Genomic DNA, 19,403 nt, shown 5'->3' with positions numbered 1-19,403 from the left:
ATGGCAAAGCCAGCTCCCAAAAGGATCTGGATGATTTTCTCTCCTTTCTGAAAAACCTCTTCTGCTGTGTCCCCCCACACAATGATGTCATCAATGTATTGCAGGTGTTCTGGAGCCTCACCCTTCTCCAGTGCAGTCTGGATCAGTCCATGACAGATGGTGGGACTGTGTTTCCACCCCTGGGGTAGTCGGTTCCAGGTGTACTGCACGCCCCTCCAGGTAAAAGCAAACTGTGGCCTGCACTCTGGTGCCAGAGGAATGGAGAAGAACGCATTAGCAATGTCAATAGTGGCATACCACTTTGCTGCCCTGGACTCCAGTTCATACTGGAGCTCCAGCATGTCCGGCACAGCGGCACTCAGCGGTGGGGTAACTTCATTCAAGCCACGATAGTCCACAGTCAATCTCCATTCTCCATCAGACTTATGCACAGGCCAGATGGGGCTGTTGAAGGGTGAGTGGGTTTTGCTGACCACCCCTTGGCTCTCCAGTTCACGGATCATCTTATGGATGGGGATCACAGCATCACGGTTTGTTCGGTATTGCCGACGGTGCACTGTCGTGGTGGCAATTGGCACTTGCTGTTCCTCAACTTTCAACAGTCCAACAGCAGAAGGACTTTCTGAGAGACCTGGCAATGAGTTCAATTGTTCAATCCCTTCTGTCTGTACAGTGGCTATTCCAAAAGCCCATCTATGCCCCTTTGGGTCCTTAAAATATCCATTCCTGAGGTAGTCAATGCCCAGGATACATGGGGCGGCTGGACCAGTCACAATGGGGTGTTTCTGCCAATCTCTCCCTGTCAAGCTCACTTCAGCTTCTAGCACAGTCAACTCTTGAGATCCCCCTGTCACCCCAGAAATAGAAATAGTTTCTGAGCCCACATGTCCTGATGGCATTAATGTGCATTGAGCGCCAGTATCAACCAAAGCCTTATACTTTTGTGGGTCTGATGTACCAGGCCATCGAATCCACACAGTCCAATAGACACGGTTGTCCCGTGCCTCTACCTGGCTAGAGGCAGGGCCCCTCTAACACTGATCCTGGTCATAGCGGTCAGAACCTTTTCTCGATGAGTACACCTGGCAGGTGCCCTCCTGTGGGTCAGATTCTTGCCCGTGGGAAACTGGGACTGCACTTACTCTCACTGACCTTCTTCCATTCTCCTTCAGTTCTTGTACTCGGGCTGCAAGGGCACGGGTGGGTTTCCCATCCCACCGTCCCATGTCTTCTCCATGTTTGGCCAGGAAGTACCACATCTCAGTTCGTGAGGTCTGTCCACTTCCTCTGGCTGGGGGGCGTCTGGCTCTGACTTCAGAGGTTCTCATTCGCACTGGTGCCACTTGGAGACTTTCCCTAATTTCCTCTCTGATCGCTTTTACCTCTGCAGGCAGCGTCTTGAGACTCTCAACCAATGTCTCTACAGCAGAAATACGGGCCTGCATTGGGCTGTGGGTCATGCTTTCATATATCCGGAGCTTATTTGCTACTGCGCCCACTGTTTCATGGTTCTCTTCCCTATACATGGATGCCAGGAAATCGGTGTATTCAGCTGGCCCCGAGCGTGAAAGGTCCCACCACATATGTGGTGTGCATCTGACCTTGTCAGGGTCATTATTGGCTTGCCCACCTCTTCCAAAAAGCACGTCCATCATTGCCATCTCCCTCAGACGTAAAATTCCTTCTTCCATCGTCTTCCAAGTCTTCCTAATATGATGTTCCTGCAGGATTTCTCTATAAACAAACTTCTCTCTTACACTCGTTAGAAGTCGTGCCCAGAGTGAAAGGGGCTTTGATTCCCTCACGAACACCTGTTCAATAGCCACATCCTGGGCCAGAGCCCCCAAAAACCTGGCTTCAGCACCATCCAGTTGTAAGGTTTCACCCATAAGGTCCCAAACTCGGATCAACCAAGTCAGGATGGGCTCACCCGGGTGTCGAGCAATGTCTTTCCGCAAACTACGGAGATTATCAAATGACAATGACTCAGTGATGATCTCAGGCTCTGGGTCTGCTTGCTGTGGAGGTGCAGCAGCCCCCTCATCGTCTGCTGGATGGTCTAATTTGGTCTTATATTTCCTTTTCTGAATAGGGGCAACTTCCATAGGCTTGGCCTGTCCTCCTGGTTTAGCCTCATCCTTTTCTCCCTTCACTGTGGCATCAGGGGTTTTATTCTCTCGCTTTTCCCCCTTCACTGGGCTAGGTTTCTGAATGCATTCTGGAAAAAACCCTGGCCCTACCTTCAAACATTCTGTAAGCTGCAGGGATACAACCCTGCAGAAAAACCATAAAGAGCAAGATATCTCTGGCATCCAGGGAGAATTTAAACATCTCAAAAGCTGTTGTAGCAGACTTGAATGGGGAATGGACAAAGGGTTGGGAGAAGAGATTCCCCTTTGTTCCTTCCCAAGGGTCCGTACTATTATCACTGAATCCCCAGAGGTAGCAGCTTAGGTTGTGGCAGGAAAACAGCCTGGAGAGCACCACCCACATGACATCCAAAGGCATCGAATTCATGGCACCATAAATCCAGAGTAAGAACTCAATAATAATTGCGGCTATTTGAGTTTTGCTCGTTGATTTGTTGATAAGACTTAAACCTGCCGCTCCTTTTGGCATGAATTTGTACCAACAAAAAGCCAATATATTATACAGGACGGTCCTGATGAACCCTAAGCTCAAGACCCACATGGTGCCACAAAATAGCAGTTATCCTTCTTTGTTTACAAGCCCCACGTTGGGCGCCAAGAAATGTCTCGGTTTGAGGGGAAAAACCAAAATGTTTTACCCACAAGCAGGGGAGGGGCCTCCTCCACAATAATCACACCACTCTTTATCAAATTTAAGAAAAGGAATTTTAATACAAGAAGGATAACTGCTATATATATATATATGTAAACAGACTAGTGCAACCCACTTCCCCAACACCATAAGAGAAAAAAAAAAACAAAAAAAAAACAAGAACAAAACCCAGCAGGTTTTCCTCCGGGAGAAAAGGGTTATACTTAAGTGTCCTTGTCACAGCCCAGCTGGCTGCAGAGTGAGTTTCAGTCCCTCTCCAGCGAAACAGACGAGCAGTGGGCTTTCAGATGGACTCAGTCTCTTCCCCTGTGTTCCCCGTCCAAGAAGCAGGAAGGTACGAGCAACCAGCAGCAAATCCAAGGCAGGCAGCAGCACGGCAGGAAAAAAAAAAAATAGTCCGAAGTAGGCAGCGGCAAGACAGCCAGGGAAAACCCCAGCAGTAACCAGCAGGGCAGCCTGCCTCCTTGGAGCCCCCACTCCCCCGTTCCGCCGAGCCAAGACTGAGGAGAATATCCAAAAAAAAACCAAAAGAGACAAACCTGCCCCCACCCCAGTGATCACAGTTAACTGCTTCTTTTGTTAACCGCTGGCCTGGGCAGTTAAGTGGCCGGGGAGAGAATTTACATAATAATCCCAAACTACAACATATATGAATACTTTCTCGTATGTTCATGATCATGATTGTGTTTGTTCTGAAATTTAAGACTATTTTGCTTAAGAGGACCCTTAAAGGAGCTTTGTTATGCCACAGCATGTTGCCTAATACTGTAGGCTCAGAAATACCAATGATTCAGACAATTTTTAATAAAACTATTGTGCACTCTGTGAATCACTGTGTTAGAGTTTTTCTTCTAAGTAAAATAAAAATAAACAGTGTATGTGTCTGTTGGCACTAAACACATCTGTAGAAGCTGTGCTGCAGATAACGGCATTAATTATGGTGTAGTTTTTACTGATGAATGTCGTTATTAAGTAATCAGTTTCTTCATTATTTACTTTATGCATTAAATTACTAAAGTCTTTGTTTTCAGTAATCTAGAAGTGCTAGAAAAACTTAGAAGCTGAGGTAAATCTTTCAGTTGAAAAGGTCTTGTAAAACACTGAAAAGAGACAGAAGATACCACCATTCTTTGCCCTTCAAATAAATTTAGATGTTTTAAAGACATGAGGAGTTTTTGACTGAGAAACTAAAAGCAGAATTTAGGAAAGAATTGCATGGCATCTTTCCTGCAGAAAATTGGTAGGGGATGAGTATTCCACTTGTTTACTCTTTGCATAAGCAGAGAATTATTCAAACAGTTTGGTGAATGGCAGAAATATTTTGACATTTAATTTTGAGCTTTGTCAGTAACAGTCTCTATTATCTTTTACTTGCAATGTGAATTATTTGCTTTTTTAAAGGATTTGGCTGTAACTTGCTGTATCAGTGAGTATAGAAAAGACATAAATCTAAGGTGTTTTGTTCAGGGCTAATTCTGGGTGCTTGTAGGGGATCTTTGTTTTTGTAAAATGCTACAGCAGCTGCCACTTCGAAAGTATTTCAATTTTCGCTTTCTGTCCCAGAACTTACCGCATACCTTGGCTGATTATGTTTGTAAAAACACATCTTTATTGAAGGATTTTGTTTTCAAGGGACTGGAATTTATAACATATTGAGAGAGAGAGAACAGTGAAACAGCAGCAGTGTCGATGCACTTAGCAGGGAACCCAGGTGGTTAACACCATGTGTATTAAATGCTGACAACACTGTTGTGGAGTGTCTTCTGCCTGTTCTTACCTTGTAAATCACTACAGGATTAAACCTGACAAGAGTCCTCTCAGGGCTGTTCAGAAACCAGGACTGTAGTAAATATCAGCCCCATTTTGGCTTAAAGGAATTGTGTACATGGTTCAAAACAAGTCTGATGTTTATGCTTGCACGTGTCTTTGGTGGTGGTTTACACTCCTGAGGAGAGACTTCAGAGCAACTAATACTTAAATCATTATCAGGGGAACATGTTTTTAGAAGGAAATGAGAGTTAAAAAGTCTGCTAAATTTGATCCAGCCAGAATGTTTCCTTGCCAAATGAATACTCAGAAAAGACAGGTGTGCTTCTTTTTGCAAAGTGTGCAGTGTGCATACTCCATATACAGACATATTCTCCCAGGCACATGGTGTGGTACTTGGGGTTGTCCTCTGCTGGTCCAGGAGCTGGAACTTCAGTGATCCTTGTGGGTACCTTAGAAACATAGAATTGATTGGGTTGGAAAAGACCTCCGAGATCATCGAGTCCAACCCTTGGTCCAACTCCAGTCCATTTACCAGATCATTGCACTCAGCGCCACGTCCAATCTCAGTTTAAAAACCTCCAGGGATGGTGAATCCACCACCTCTGGGCAGCCCATTCCAATGCCTGATTACTCTCTCTGGAAAGAATTTTTTCTGATACCCAACTTAAATTTCCCCTGGCAGAGCTTGAGCCCGTGCCCCCTTGTCCTATTGCTGAGTGCCTGGGAGAAGAGACCAGCCCCCACCTGGCTAGAACTTCCCTTCAGGTAGTTCTAGACAGTGATGAGGTCACCTCTGAACCTCCTTTTCTCCTTTCAACTTAGGATATTCCATTATTAATATAATGTTACTGTTTTGGGATAAAATCTTTGTGATAGTTAAATCAAGTGCTATGAAATGAAATGCACTACTGGAGTTTGTAGTGTTGCCTTTTAAATATCAGAAATGTTAAAAATATTCTAGTGGGGTTGAATTTTCCTAGTTTGTTGAATTTATGTTTATTATTGTCTTAGAAATACAAGAAATAAAGCAATTTTTGTGAAACTTACTGTTCAAAGACCTTCACTATTAGTACATGATTTTTTTTACCACAGCAGGTTAAATGAATTTGAGTTGCATGAACAGACTGGACAAAGATAGTTCTTCGCAGCGAATGGCATAAGGAGTGTAGCTATGTGACCACCAGTTCAATCTAAATTAGCAGTTGGAGTAAAACCCTTGTTGTCCATTAGGACATGTTGATTTAGATGAGTTCTGGTGTTATGGGAAGCTCTCATGTAGTCTCTCATATATATTACTTATTGTTTCAGTAGCATTCAGAGGCTTTGCTTTGAGGTGGTTTCCAGCTGCAATAATTTCCAGTGCAAAGGAAACATTTAAAAGGTTGGGAATGAGAGGTACTCTTGAATCCATCTGCTTGGCTTGTTTGTTCTAAGTATCACTGTTCAGATTTTTATTCTTCCAGTACTGTTCAATGCTTGGCAAAAGGTAATCAAATAGATAAATTATTTCATGTTTACTTGTGAAGTAGGGTCTTTGGTACAAGTGAATTTCATTTCTGCCCCAGAGTATACCCACTCACTTACAGTACAGTTAATGGTTTTTCACATTTCTTGTTATAACAAAGTTCATTAGTTTTTTTTGGATTTTATTTATTACTTGTGTTGGCACTCTGTAGTGGGTTTATTTGTTTTTAAGGAGTTGATCCTATACTTTATTCAGTATATGACTGTCTACATATTGTCTTTGGTGCATATTTCATGTTTTACTTTATATAAACCAAAAGTTTTTGCGACTAGGTGAATACAAGCTGTCTGTCCTGTTTGAGATGTAGGACAGTGACTACCCATTAGTTTGTTGGCTTTGGTAGAGAAAGATGTTTCCAACACGACGCTTAATTCCATCTCAAGCATAGAAGAAATTGACTGCAAAAAATGCTTATTAATGACTTGTTTGTTTTTGTCCATACTACTTGTCTTGGCTGATGAGGGTTTTGGTTGGCTCAGGTGTTTATTTTGGTGAGGTGGTGGCCCAGCAAAGTTTCATAAGAATGGACTTTTTGAAGTAGCTGAAATTGCCTGTGTCTTAAACTGCTGAATTGCCCTTTTACTGAAGATAGAACAAAGCTGGATATTTCATATTTGACTATCTATTGAACACTTATGAAGTGTTCTAGGAGTTTCACATTATTCACAAACATCTTCTGCATGGATGTGATAGTCTCAATTGTTTCAAGGAAGTATTTCCACCATGCTTTTGGCACTGAAGGCTCCAAACTTTAGTAGATTTTGGTAATGGGTCATTTTTTGAGCTTTCACAAGAAAAAGATGTGCAATAATGGAAAGGAAGTTTTTTCTGTCTTATTTATCACTTACAGTTTTTGGTTATTGTACTAACTTCAGAGGCACCTGTTGTTTGAACACAGCGATCTGTACTATACCACACTCACACTTGTTTTATCCAGAATACTGAAAAGTGATTCTTTGTGGGCAAAACTGGATCAAGTCCTAACTTTGTTAATTGCTTATTGTGCTTTCAGTACTTTTACAGAACTCCTATTCACACCTTGACCTTGTCATTGAAATTATGGCCAATACTGATTTTCTTTTGAAGTTGCCTATGTAATGTCAAGATTCCTTAAGTTACTCCTTTATCCATTATCTACATTTTTACATCAAGTACAAATAACAAGCCATTTTCTTCAGGCTGGTTCAGTCAACTGTTCAAAAATATGGTCCATTTGAATAAAGGTAGAGGCACATGAGTTTATTGCTGTTTTAGTCTCTTTCAAATACACCATAACGCTGTCTGACTAGTTCAGTTGAGTTTCTGTCCTGCTTCTAGAAGAGCTTGGTTGAGGTTTTATTAGTGCTCTCTTTGCATTTGTAAGTGTTGCAAGTTACTAATAAAGCTTTCTCCTCAGTGATGGTGTTCTGTGATTCCTCTCCACCTCCTTTTTTTTTTTAATTTCTTTTACATTAACTGCTGGCACTCACTGCCAAAGTCTTTCCTTCACCTTTGGAAGTCTTTCCTGTAGTGATTGGAAAGTTGTCTCGTCCACTTACATTTGATTCTGTTGCTTCCCCTCATTCCCAAATCACAGGAATAAATAGGATAGTATTTTATTGTAGACTGCCTTCACAGACTTCTCTAGTTTCACATCTGCTTGGAGAGATGTAGTGTCTTCTGTTAGAGGAAGGAGCTCAGTTTTGCAACGACTTCTTGAAGTGACACCATGCCAGAAATATGTCACTGCCTCGGCAGAGTTGGTATTTCATTAACCTCTAAACCTTTACCCGCTTTTTCTAGGTTGTTTTAGCAAAACTAATTTATAACATTGTGTCGCCACAAACAAAATGTTTCCTCTAGACTAATTAAAAGAGTAACTACTTGTCCTCACCAGTGTTTGCACTGATACTGTGTTGAAGTTTTGCATAGTTTCAAACTGTGCTGCTTCTGCATGACCTGTAAATATTTCTGTTTTCATTTTGTCTGTGGCAGATGTCACTGGTTGTATCTGACAGTACTATATCTGTTGTTTTATTGTAGTTGTTGTGATTCACTTCAATATGTTTATTTTTTTTTCAGGCCTGTTAATCTGACACCAAGGTGATATTCAGGTTCTGCATGTTAAGCAGATGGAAATTTTGTCAGTTGTTACTCACATTTTCCCTTCTGTACACCTGTAAACTCTGGTGCAAAACTAATGACAGGTTCTCAAAGAAATGTTTGTTCTTAATTTCAACTAAAGTACTATTTGATATTTGTACACTTGGTCTCCTTGTACCAGCAACATATTTTGTTCCTCACAGTAAGCTGAAAAGATGAAATACACCATGAGGCCACCATTATATGAGACTTGTTAGAGATAATTATTTTTACCATCACTGGTAATGTCATGGTATTGTTTTATTGTTGGATACATAATAATGTGATAAGACTTTTGACTGACATCAGCTGGTGTTTAAAGTCTCTGCTATAAAACTGAGCCTTTAAGAATGATCTGAATGAGGAAAGGGAAAGATTTGTCTATGTTAGGAAGAAGGACACTTTAAGGAATAAGGAAGAGGTAGAAAATACTGCAAGAGCTGGAGTGGGAAATGGAAGCAATCCTGTGTGTTCATTCCAGCTTCCTGAAGGGAAAGAATTATTAAAGGATGAGGGGGAGTAGTGGAGGCACATTTACCACAAAGAAAGTATTTATGGGGAATTGTGCCCAGTACTTACCGGAGATTGCCAGTAACAATGAAATTACTGGGAACTAATTGATACGGGGGTACTTAGGAACACGAGATGAAACTCAGAATGTGTGGGATGCAGTGGTTTTTCCTTTGATTGAACTCTGGCAAACCTGCTCCGGTAAATGTGTATGCTCACTGTGAGAAATTGCTTAACTGTAAGTGAAAAATTTAGGAAAATATTCAACATTGTGGTATTTGATAGATACACATAGGACCTGTGAAGACTCTCCTATCACAGAAGCTGTTGTGGAAGCTCAAGTGCTACTAAAGGGTCAAGAGAGGAGTTACGGTCTCTACATCAACTTCTCTTCTTTGAAATATAACACACTGGGGATAAACACAGCATTATGTACTTTATCTTGCATTGTCATCCTAAATAATAATCTCAATTAATAGAATATGATTAAGATTGGAATATTTTTGTGAGAACTTTTTTGTAAATATGGTTTTCTTTAATATCTTGACTTCAGTTGTCTAGTATGTTTTGGTAGAAGATCTTCAGAAAAATATGGACACTGTCACTATTAATTTTTAAAATTGTCCATGTGGTTCTGTGGTAGGAAAAATTAATTTCTAAACAAAACACATAATACCTTCTTAAGTCAGGTGGCTAATGAAGCCCACTTAAGTCCTGGAATGGAAAGATGCCATTTAAAGAATAAAGTCACTCTTGGATTTGTGTAATTTGTGGTTGTTTGATAGAGGTGCTGTATTTACCTGAAGGGGCGTGGCTTCTGTCACAGGGAGCAGTTCGAAGGGGAAGTGGAGCAGTCAATGTCCTTTCTGTGTGACAGGAAAATTAAAGTGCATTATGAGTCAGTGACTTGGTGTAGGAAGAAATTAGTTTTGTATTCTTTTCTGGTAATAAACAGGTGCTAAGTAATTTATACCATTATCACTCTTGGGGGTTTTAACAGTGTGTGTTGTGATGTGACAAGGGTAATGGTTTTAAACTAAGGAGGATTCGTTTAGAGTAGATATAAGAAAAGGGTATTTTACTGTGAGGGCAGTGAAACACTGGAACAGGTTGGCCAGGGATTCCTGTGCCTGGAAACATTCAGTGTCAGGTTAGACAGGGCTCTGAACAGCCTGATCTGGTTGAAGATGTCTCTGTTCATTGCAGTGGGTTGGACTTAATGACCTCTTAAAGGTCCCTTCCAAACAAACTGCTCTCTGATGCTGCTTGTTTGAATGTAGCAAAACCAAGACCTGCAGTTGTGCTATTGAAGATGAAATTTGCTTTCTTTATTTTTTGAGATCAATTTAATAACTAGATAATTTACCAAATAGTCTATTGAAGGGTTCAGCTATTTACTTTCATAAAGAACAAAGGGAGCTGTCAGAAGTTCATGTATAAGAAGTACCTTCATGTGTAAGAAATTGCTGATGGAAGTAATTGAGTAGTAAGGGCTTGCTGAGTTCCACCAGTTGGATACCATGGCTCTGCACATTAATGGGAAAAAAAAGAATGCATGGATTTTACCCTGAATTGAACAACAGGGTTTTATTCAAAATTTTAATTAAAGCCAACTCTTTCTAAAAGAGGAGCTTTAACAGAAACAATAGTGTTGAATTTAAGCTAGAAACTACTCAGAAAGATTCCATGGCTTATCTCAAGCAGGAATGAGGACTAAATGAGCAGTGGTCTTGTGCAACTTAAAAATAATTCTGTTCCTTTTAATGCAATAATCTACTGAGTAGTATTTTGTTTTTAAAACAGTATTGTTTCATCTGACAAGCATAAATGTCGTGTGCAAATGTAAGGTACTGGTGTTTACCTGAAATTGGTGGTGCTCAATTGTTTCTGTAGGGGAGCTTTTAAAAAACTGTGTTTGTAAGTTAGTAAAAGAGTAAAAGCTCACTGTCTCCCAGCACTTACAGAGATACAAGTGGCTTTATGTGGTGAATGTGGCAGGTCTCATGTGGCCACTTTTCAGGAATACAGTTCGATGTATTTGTGATAAGTATGTTGTTTTCTGAGTAAATATAAAATGCTTATTCAATAAATAAAGAAAACTACTGCCAAAAGTTATTTTTTGTTATTGTTCAGTTGGAACATAAATATTTGATGTAAATTCTTTTTTTTTTCCAGGTAATAAGTTTTAAAAGAGGTACTTGTTTCTAAGAAATATGATGGACAGTATGACAAAAGTTGCTAAGAGCTCTTGCAATGATGGATTTCTACTTAGAGTGGGCCTTAATGATAACAAAGCTGGAATGCAAGGTTTGGATAAAGAGAAAATCAATAAAATCATCATGGAAGCTACCAAGGTTGGTTTGATTAATGTTTTCCTGATACTTTATTGTGGTCCAGGATCATAAGGCCCTCAGGAATTCTTCTCTTCTCCAGATTTTATGCCTTACTTGTGTATATAGAGGGTGTCTTCCTAGAAGAAATGTGCTGGGAGGAAGGGGAGGAACTGTAGCTTGGGATTCCATAGGGTATTGTTGGATTCATGCACAGGGAGATGGAAGAATACAAGTGAGTATGTCCTTAAGTGCTCCCTTTTTGTCCAGGGCAGTGTATAAATATCACAGCATTTTCAAGGGGTAGTTGCAAAGGTTGCAGCTTCCTTTGGCCTCTCATTTTGCCTTTTTGGCATTCCTTTCGCCCACCCCATCATTAATCAGCCAAGCAAATTTGCTTCTATTGAGCAACTTCCTGTAATTGGATGTAATTAGGTGTTTCTAGTACTTTCAGTAACATTTCTTGGCATTTACTGCCTCTCTTCTGGTTTGTCTTCTCAGTATTCAAGAGAGGTGGCCAGTAGTGTGCAACTTTGTACCAAAGATCCACAGAGGACCCCACAAATCTACAAAGCATTGAAATATTAGTCCTGTTAGTTGTTTTTTGAGAGTTCACATAGAACAATATAAGGATGACACTTTTTTGAGCAACCTTGGGTTTTCTTCTCCTTGCATGTCTGTGTATTTCATGTGGTGTCACTATGGCACTAAGTGTTGACTACTATGGATCTGTGGCAGTGGCAGGGGGGAAACCAAACCTGCTGCAAACGCCTCTTATTTTGCAAACTTTTTTTCTTGCATGCAGTTTCACATTGATGATGCTTTATGTGCTCTCAGGCTCCATATTGGTGAGATGTTTCTTCTCCTTACTCTGCTCTTTCTTGAAAACAGTGCTTTGTCAGGCATATCCCGAGTAATGACATTTGCATAAATTACTTCTTCAGGGAAGTTCCTGTTTCATTTCCTGGTATGAAATGGAATGAGCTGTGAAACAGGCTTTCAAAACTGAGTTACAGGCACCTGTCTATTAGAATATATTTCTGTCAAAAAAAAAGAGAATTATGACTACCCAATACACCTCAAGAAATCTAAAAAGAAGTGTTGATTCTTTTTCTTAAGCTTTTCTGCAATCCTCAAAATTACACCTACAAACACTACCCATAGCTGTATTAGAGCAAGATTTGATGACATTTGAACTGTGAAATACTGCAAGAGATGTAAAAAAAGCCCACAGCTTAATAATAATCTTAAGTATTGAATTGCTTCCCACAACTCCATTTTGCTACTTATTTCTTCTGAGTCTCAACAAGTGATGTTTGATTGCAGAGAGGAGAAAAGATGAAATACTTGTCTGATAGTCAATGAAAATATACCCTAATTTGTTCTAACTAGAGATTTCTTCTAAGCAATGAAACATGACACATTACAGTGCCACCATTCATCTTTTTTATCAGTATTATAAAAGTGGATATTTTTCTCTTTTATATGAGTGCCTGATTCTTACTTGACAATGGCTGAATTTTTGGCATCACTGCCAGTTTGGTAATCAGACACTTTGAGGAAGGAAAGTCATATTATACATTCTGTACATGATTGTTGTCTTTTTGTGTTTGCATTACATCTCCTTTTATTCATGCCTTTTGAAGGAGCAATTTCATACTTGAGAGCAACAGGACTTTTTTTATACCCACTTGGGTTTGATAATCCTCTTTCAAATAGCTTCTATTTCTTGAGTGTTCTTCAAGATTAAATGGCCAATGAAATACTCAACATAAGTGAATTTGGCCTGTACAATGTCATTTTATATTTCCATCTATATGGAAGTCTGCCAAAATGCTTAAATAATTTTTTTAAGAGTTTTATACTCCATACCTTGAAGGTATTGCAAAGAACAGCTTGACCTGTATTTACTATTTTTGATTTTTTGTTGTCAAGTGTTAGAGTGAGTAAACACACAAAGTTCTCTAAGTAGACCCTTATACTCATTTGAATAGAGGGGCTCTCTGCTGGTTTAAAGGTAAACCAGCAGGAGAAATGAACTCAATACAAAAGAGATTAAAAGTCAGAGTTACAATTTAGTAACAATATTACAATAAATACAACGGCACAAAGAGAAATTGGTTTTATACCCACAAAACCCAGAAGTATAACCCAGCACTCTGGGGCACAAACTCCATGTGATTCCCCCAAGTCCAAAGTAAAAGGAGGCGAGAAGCCTGTTGGTGCAGATGACGGTTGCAGTCTGGTGAAGAGTGGTGGTCTCAGTTTGGTTGAAAGTGGTGGCCTCCTCCTGTCAAGGTTCTGATCCTTCCCTAGATCCGACAAGTGGTTCTCTGAGGTCTCCAAACCCCCAGATTATGTACCCTCAAGTCCAGGTGGGAGCACCCAGCACCTCCCCCAGGACGGGGAGTTACACAATGGGCAATCTGACTCTGTGAGTCAGGGGGTATTTTGGAATGTCGATGGCCCATTAGCAGACACGCCCCCTCAGGTGGGTGTGAAGGTGTTAAGGACTTCCTGGAGGGGAGTTATCACAGCTCTTATCTCACAGCTCTCTTTCACACCCAGCTCACAGCCTGAGGGGTCAGGTGTGCTCTGGGCAGCTGCTGCAAATGGTCTATTGTTCTTGGGAAATTAATAGAGGGGGTAGAATACACAGCTTTGGTCACTCCCACACAGTGATAAACTGGTCCCACCTGCTGAACTAGGACAGGCTCTGAGAGGGAGAAATATGTTTGTGTCATTTGAAGAGAGAGATGTAAATGACCAGTGGTCTCTTTTGTGTATCATTTATATGAAAATCTGAAGAATGTATTAGAATCCATTACTGTCTTTTATGTTTTCTATATAATGATCAAATGTTGTTGCCTAAAGGAGAAGACAAATAAAAACCTTAGTGGTTTTTTTATTTCCTTTCAGGGTTCTAGATTCTATGAAAATGAACTTAAAAAAGATCAACAAGTTAACCAACGGATTGAGAAAATGATGCAGCTAAAAGGGAAAATTACAACACAACAGCTCTTGAAAGCACAGCTGCAGGTACTAATCTTGTGGAGACTTTTTTGAGTAAATGTATCATGAACGTTTTGATCTGTTCTAGTTTGTTGTATTAAATTCTGATTACAGGCACAGTGTTAACTGCTGGTTTTGCGTTAGATCTGCAAGCAAAAGTGCACAATGTTTTGGTGATGTCATCTTAATAAAAACTTGCTAGAAGAATAGGTTGTAAAATCACTCCAAAGTGTTCATTAAATGAGTAACATGAAGCAAAGTAAGTCCTGCTTTTTTTTAGTCTGGTTAAAGTGGTGTCATTATGATTTATGTAAAGATCTGTTAAATACTTTGTTGGTAAGTATCATATCAGTCCTGAGTTTTAGAATGTATTTGTGTTCAGTGGCCCTCAACAGAATGAGGGAGATCACAGTTGTCAGCAATGCTGGGTATGACAAATGCTCTTTTTTGTGCTAATTAATGAAAAATCATCATGGCAAGCAGTCACAAGAAATACTGAACTAGAAAGATGAAGAGGCTGTCTCTCTTTTCAAGTGCTAATGATAGACAATACTTTCCAAAGTATTGCTGTGTATGAAAGACTGTTAGAAGAAAACAATGATACCCAGGTTGCACACCACATATTACTAGACATAACAGGACTGAAGTTGCCTGGAGAAGCTGAATTCCTTTCCATTTTCATTTGTGCCATGATTCAGTCTTGAATTACACAATTGCTTGCTATTTTTCCTTAACAGGATTCCTGCTTTATTCAGTGCACGTTCCAGACAGTGTTCACTGAGTGGGCAATTACTCAGCATTTACTATTGTCCTCAGTGCTCAGTGGGTATCCCACTGTACACCAGGCCAACCCCGTTTTGAATGCAGAATCACTGACTTCCTCATAGTTTTCTATGTTGTACACCACATGCTATGAATTCCTAATTCTTGCATTACTCCGGGATATTAGAGAGTTCTTTTTTGGTTTGTAGATGAGGAACTGAAGCACATGAAGATTAAACACTCTCATTAATTTTTCAATGCCATTGTGAGGACTTTTTTTGCTGCACAACCTTTTGTGTTTGTTTCCGATATGCAACCTGCCTCTGTATGTTAGATGCCAGTATCTCAGATTTGTGCCCAGAGAAGCTTGCAATTCTGGTTACCTCAGAAAAGTTTGTAAGTCTGTGTGCCTCAATGGTTTTTGGTGAATCTTTAACTTGGATCAGTTATGACTGCTTGTACAGTTGGGTTTTTTAGTTAACTGAGGTAGCTTTTAAGTAAGTTCATTATGGAAAAAATATGTCCATTTCCATCTTACCTTCACCACAGAAATACTTATTTTAGAGAGAATAGTCTTTCTTGTAAAATAAATTGCATGAACGGCACAAACCCTATATATAATATCAATGTATAGTTACGTAATGAAGGAGTATGTAGTGCACATATTGGAAGCCAATAAATTTGTATTCCTTTGTCTTACCTTTATCTTGTCTTTTTCTGAACCTGGTTCTTTGATCTTATAACACAGTGTTATATTCTTATAATGTTTCTTATAAAAACTGGTTTCTATAGAAAAATCAGAAACTTAGAGAAATTCTCTCATGTGGGTCTTACTGGGACCCAAGTTTCAAACTCTGTGTTTGAAATCTTTATGCTACTTGCTGAAATAGCAGCCATGTTTATTTCCAGTGGAGAAACTGTAAGGTCAGCTGTCATACTGCATTAGAGGGTATAGCATGCACACTTTCTTGCTGGCTAATTTGAGATCTGTGCTGCTATAAAAACATCTTGAAATCATGGATTTTACTGTCTTTCTCACCACTAGGATATGTGGATCCCAAGTAATTTGTGAGGGTATTCCTCAAGTTTTAGTTTTCCTTAGAAGGCCATTTCTGCAGAAGGGCACTTGCCACCATTGATTTTGTAAATATTTAATATTAGAAAAGACTTCTCAATCTTAAAGCTACCATTTCTGTGTTCAAGTATTTCTTTGGGGTTTTGTGAGGTCTTGGTTGGTTGGTTGGTTGGTTTTGATAATCTTAAATGTGAAGGTAGTTTGAAGTTTTCCTAATGAATGTAATTGTAACCTTTTAAGGGCAATTATATGAACAGTGTCATGTAAATTTTGAAAACCTTCCTGTAACAGAGTTAGACTGTCTTAACAACCTAGACTGGAAATGACTGAAATTTAGCAAGAGTTAATAATGCTATAAAAACTATCCAACTGCTACCAGATTTGGACACTGCTGTACTTGTGTTTGCTGTTTTCATCCATGTTGGTTTTATCCTGGATGTTTATTCTGTAAATAGTTACTGTTGTCCTGCTTTTATTTACACTTCTGTCATGCTTTAAAAACTCATACTTTGTATCATGGGATAAGAAAGGAGAGGTTCCTTTTCAAATTGTCTAAAAGTTGCTGTAAACTTTGTACTTTTGAGGTTTGTTTTTTTTCATCTAACTTGAAAATAAATAAATTAAAAGTGTCTTTTTTTATCTTCAAAGGATAATAGAAAGAGGCTTTCAAAAACTTGTCAGCCTGGTTTGCCTCTAAGGAATTGCTTCATAACTTTTAAGGAAATATTTGCAGGTGCCCAGAATTCTCTGAGTACATCTGGCTGTTTTGTTCTGTAATATTGCTTCCATCAGTTTCTATTTCTGATTAATGTAATTTTGCTTCATTCTGTAGGTGTGTGTGTGCTAGCTGATTAGAAAGTAGCATGTTAGAAATACATTATTGGTGGAGAAAAAGCAACAGGAAGTTTGTTATAAGTGTGATAAATGGAAATACAGAAGTTATGTAACTAGAGTAGGAATTGATAGTAGTAATTAAACAATTTGAATTGGAGAATAATCTGAAAATTATCTGCAAAGTATAATTTAAAATAAGGATGCTTTAGGCCATTATAGTGTGACACGAAACCTTGCTGAAATAGTAGCATTATGAAAATAATGTAAATGCACCATTTTTTTGTTTATTTGTTTTTTGTTTGAATGGCTTTCTTCTTGTGCTTTTAATCTGTCTAAACCAGTTTTCTTGGCTTCAGAGAGCATACTGTGCTCTTCTGTGTGGAGTAGCCTGGTTTAAGGCCCCACTCTAGCCTTTCATCCCTCAAATCTAGTTGGAACAGAACAAAGACTCTGTAAATCATTAATCAGCAATTTAATTAGAACATTCCAAGCTCACTTGGTTCAAGTGTCTTGAGCTCCAAAGATGGGTTTTTTTGGATAACGTTTTTATGTTTTTTTATTAAGCAACTCTGTTGAGGGAAGAAAAAAAGAGAGAAACGATCTTTAAGTAATATGCAAATTGCATGTGAACTTTCCTTTTCAGGGCCATAAATACATTGCAATCATTCCACAGACTTTTCTGTAATGGTACCATTGTGTCATGAGTTTGTTCTCGTGCCTGCAAGCAAAGTGGAACTTTAGTTCCTTTTTGCTAATTCTGTTTCTTGAGCTCTGTTATCCCTATTATTTGGTTTTTTTACTAGCAGTAGCAGCCTTTCATTGTGTAAGTCAGGGTTACTATAGTCATTAATGTAGTTAGATAATCGTATTTTAATAGCTCACTCTTTTGATTTTGTTTTTCTTTTCTGTATTTTCTCTTGCTTCTGGAATGACACATGATGCTGCCAGTGTAGTCATCTTAAATCAGTAAACCTTAGAAATCCCCTGTCAAATAATTCACTCTTGCTTTCTCGTGACATGCACAGTTCATATCTCATTCATAGTTCAACACTATTTCAGGAACAAGCACATGATCTGCATGACTTTTGATAAAAAACTGCGAGCAAATTAAGCACAATTAAATTATTTCATAGAGCAGTCTGTGTGCTTGGCCTCTGCCTCCCAACACCATGGAGCTGATAAAGCAGTACTACTCACAGTCTATTAGAAGAGATACATCTTTAACATTTGGAGTGAAACATACTTTATATATAGGCTTTTCTTTAAAACATTTGCAGTTTTCCTAGCAATCTAGCCTTATATGACAAGGATTTCTGTAACAAATATTGAGGAATTTTATTGAGAGATTGACAGTAGCTTAATTAGAGGTGAATGAACCTGTTCATTTGAGACCTTATTTCGGACAAGAGAAGAGAGATGGTTGTGTCCTGTGAGCTGCTGTTCTTCACCTTTCTAGGCTGATTTTTTTGAAGTGTGATAATTTTACTTAGGAGTCTTGGAAATTGTCTAATAGCATGTCTTCATTTTTTAAAAATAACCTGTATCACTAAAACCAAGTGCTTTAACTAAAGCTGTATATTCAATGGTCTTAAAAGGTTTCTGTCTGAATCAGATATGTCATCTTTTTTTGTCCACATGTGGACCCCACTTTGTTGGGTGGGGTTTTGTGCTGGTTTTGGGTGCCATAGAGTTAATTTTTTTCACAAGAGGGCAGTATTTTGGATGTGTACTGAAAACAGTGTTGATAATACAGACATGCCGAGCTATTGCTGAATGGCACCTGCACACAGCTGAGACCTTTTATGCCTTCACCAATGAGGAGTCTGAGGGTGCACAAGGATTTCAGAGGGAACACAGCCAGGACACCATCCCTGGCTGACTACAGGGACATTCCAGACCATATGGCATCATGGTCAGCAGATAAAGTGGGGAGGAAAAAGAAGGAAGAAGGGACTTTTGCAGTTACAGCATTTATCTGCCTTGGTAACTTTTATGTATGATGAAGCCTGTTTTTCCTGGAGATGGCTGAAGCCTGCCTGCCCATGGGAAGCAGTGAATAAATTCCTTATTTAGATTTGCTTATGTGCAGCTTTTTGCTTTCCCTGATAAATTGCCTTTTTTTCAATCCATGAAATTTGTTCACTTCTACTCTTCTAACTCTCCCTCATTCCGCCATGAAGGTGTAGCTCCATGAAGTTTGCCAGCTGGGGCTAAACCACAACAAGGTGTTTTTTTTCATTAAGTTTTGGGGTGTTTTTTGAACCAGTTGCAGCAGCAGTGTTCTCTCTGGGACAAAGTTTCATCAGAAACTTGGTTGTGGCTTTATTTTATTTTTTGTGCTGGTTTGATGGGAATAGGGTTTGTTGTTTTTTTTCATTAACTATATACAGAGGTGGGTAAGTTTTTAGGATCATCTATACTGCTGCAACTTCTGCAAGGTTAGTTTTTCAGTTACTGGTTTATTTTGTCCAGGTGGACAGACTTGTGATAGAACTGGAACAGAGCCGTAACCTCAGCAGTACAATTGTACACATTGACATGGATGCCTTCTATGCAGCTGTGGAAATGAGGGACAATCCTGAGCTGAAGGAGAAGCCCATAGCAGTGGGATCAATGAGTATGTTGGTAAGGCTGAGTGTTAATCAATCTTAAGCCTAACAAA

General features: G+C 39.2%; 1 protein-coding gene across 5 annotated transcripts in view; it reads left to right on the top strand.

Annotated features, from left to right (window-relative positions):
- Positions 1–19,403, top strand: part of POLK (DNA polymerase kappa) — a 44,337-nt gene that overhangs the window by 5,561 nt on the left and 19,373 nt on the right. For 4 of the 5 annotated variants that reach the window (XM_071580135.1, XM_071580133.1, XM_071580134.1 and 1 more), the window contains 3 exons: positions 10,904–11,082; positions 13,978–14,097; positions 19,214–19,366. In XM_071580135.1, coding sequence (XP_071436236.1) covers positions 10,942–11,082; positions 13,978–14,097; positions 19,214–19,366 — 414 coding nt within the window. In that variant the 5' untranslated portion in view covers positions 10,904–10,941. Of the gene's footprint in view, positions 1–10,903; positions 11,083–13,977; positions 14,098–14,192; positions 14,330–19,213; positions 19,367–19,403 lie in introns of those variants that run through there. The other variant, XM_071580137.1, reaches the window with a different exon arrangement.

Source organism: Pithys albifrons, chromosome Z, assembly GCF_047495875.1.
Source record: "Pithys albifrons albifrons isolate INPA30051 chromosome Z, PitAlb_v1, whole genome shotgun sequence".
Classification (NCBI taxonomy): domain Eukaryota; kingdom Metazoa; phylum Chordata; class Aves; order Passeriformes; family Thamnophilidae; genus Pithys; species Pithys albifrons.
Note: the sequence above shows the minus strand (reverse complement) of the source record. Positions and strands in the feature narration are given on the sequence as shown.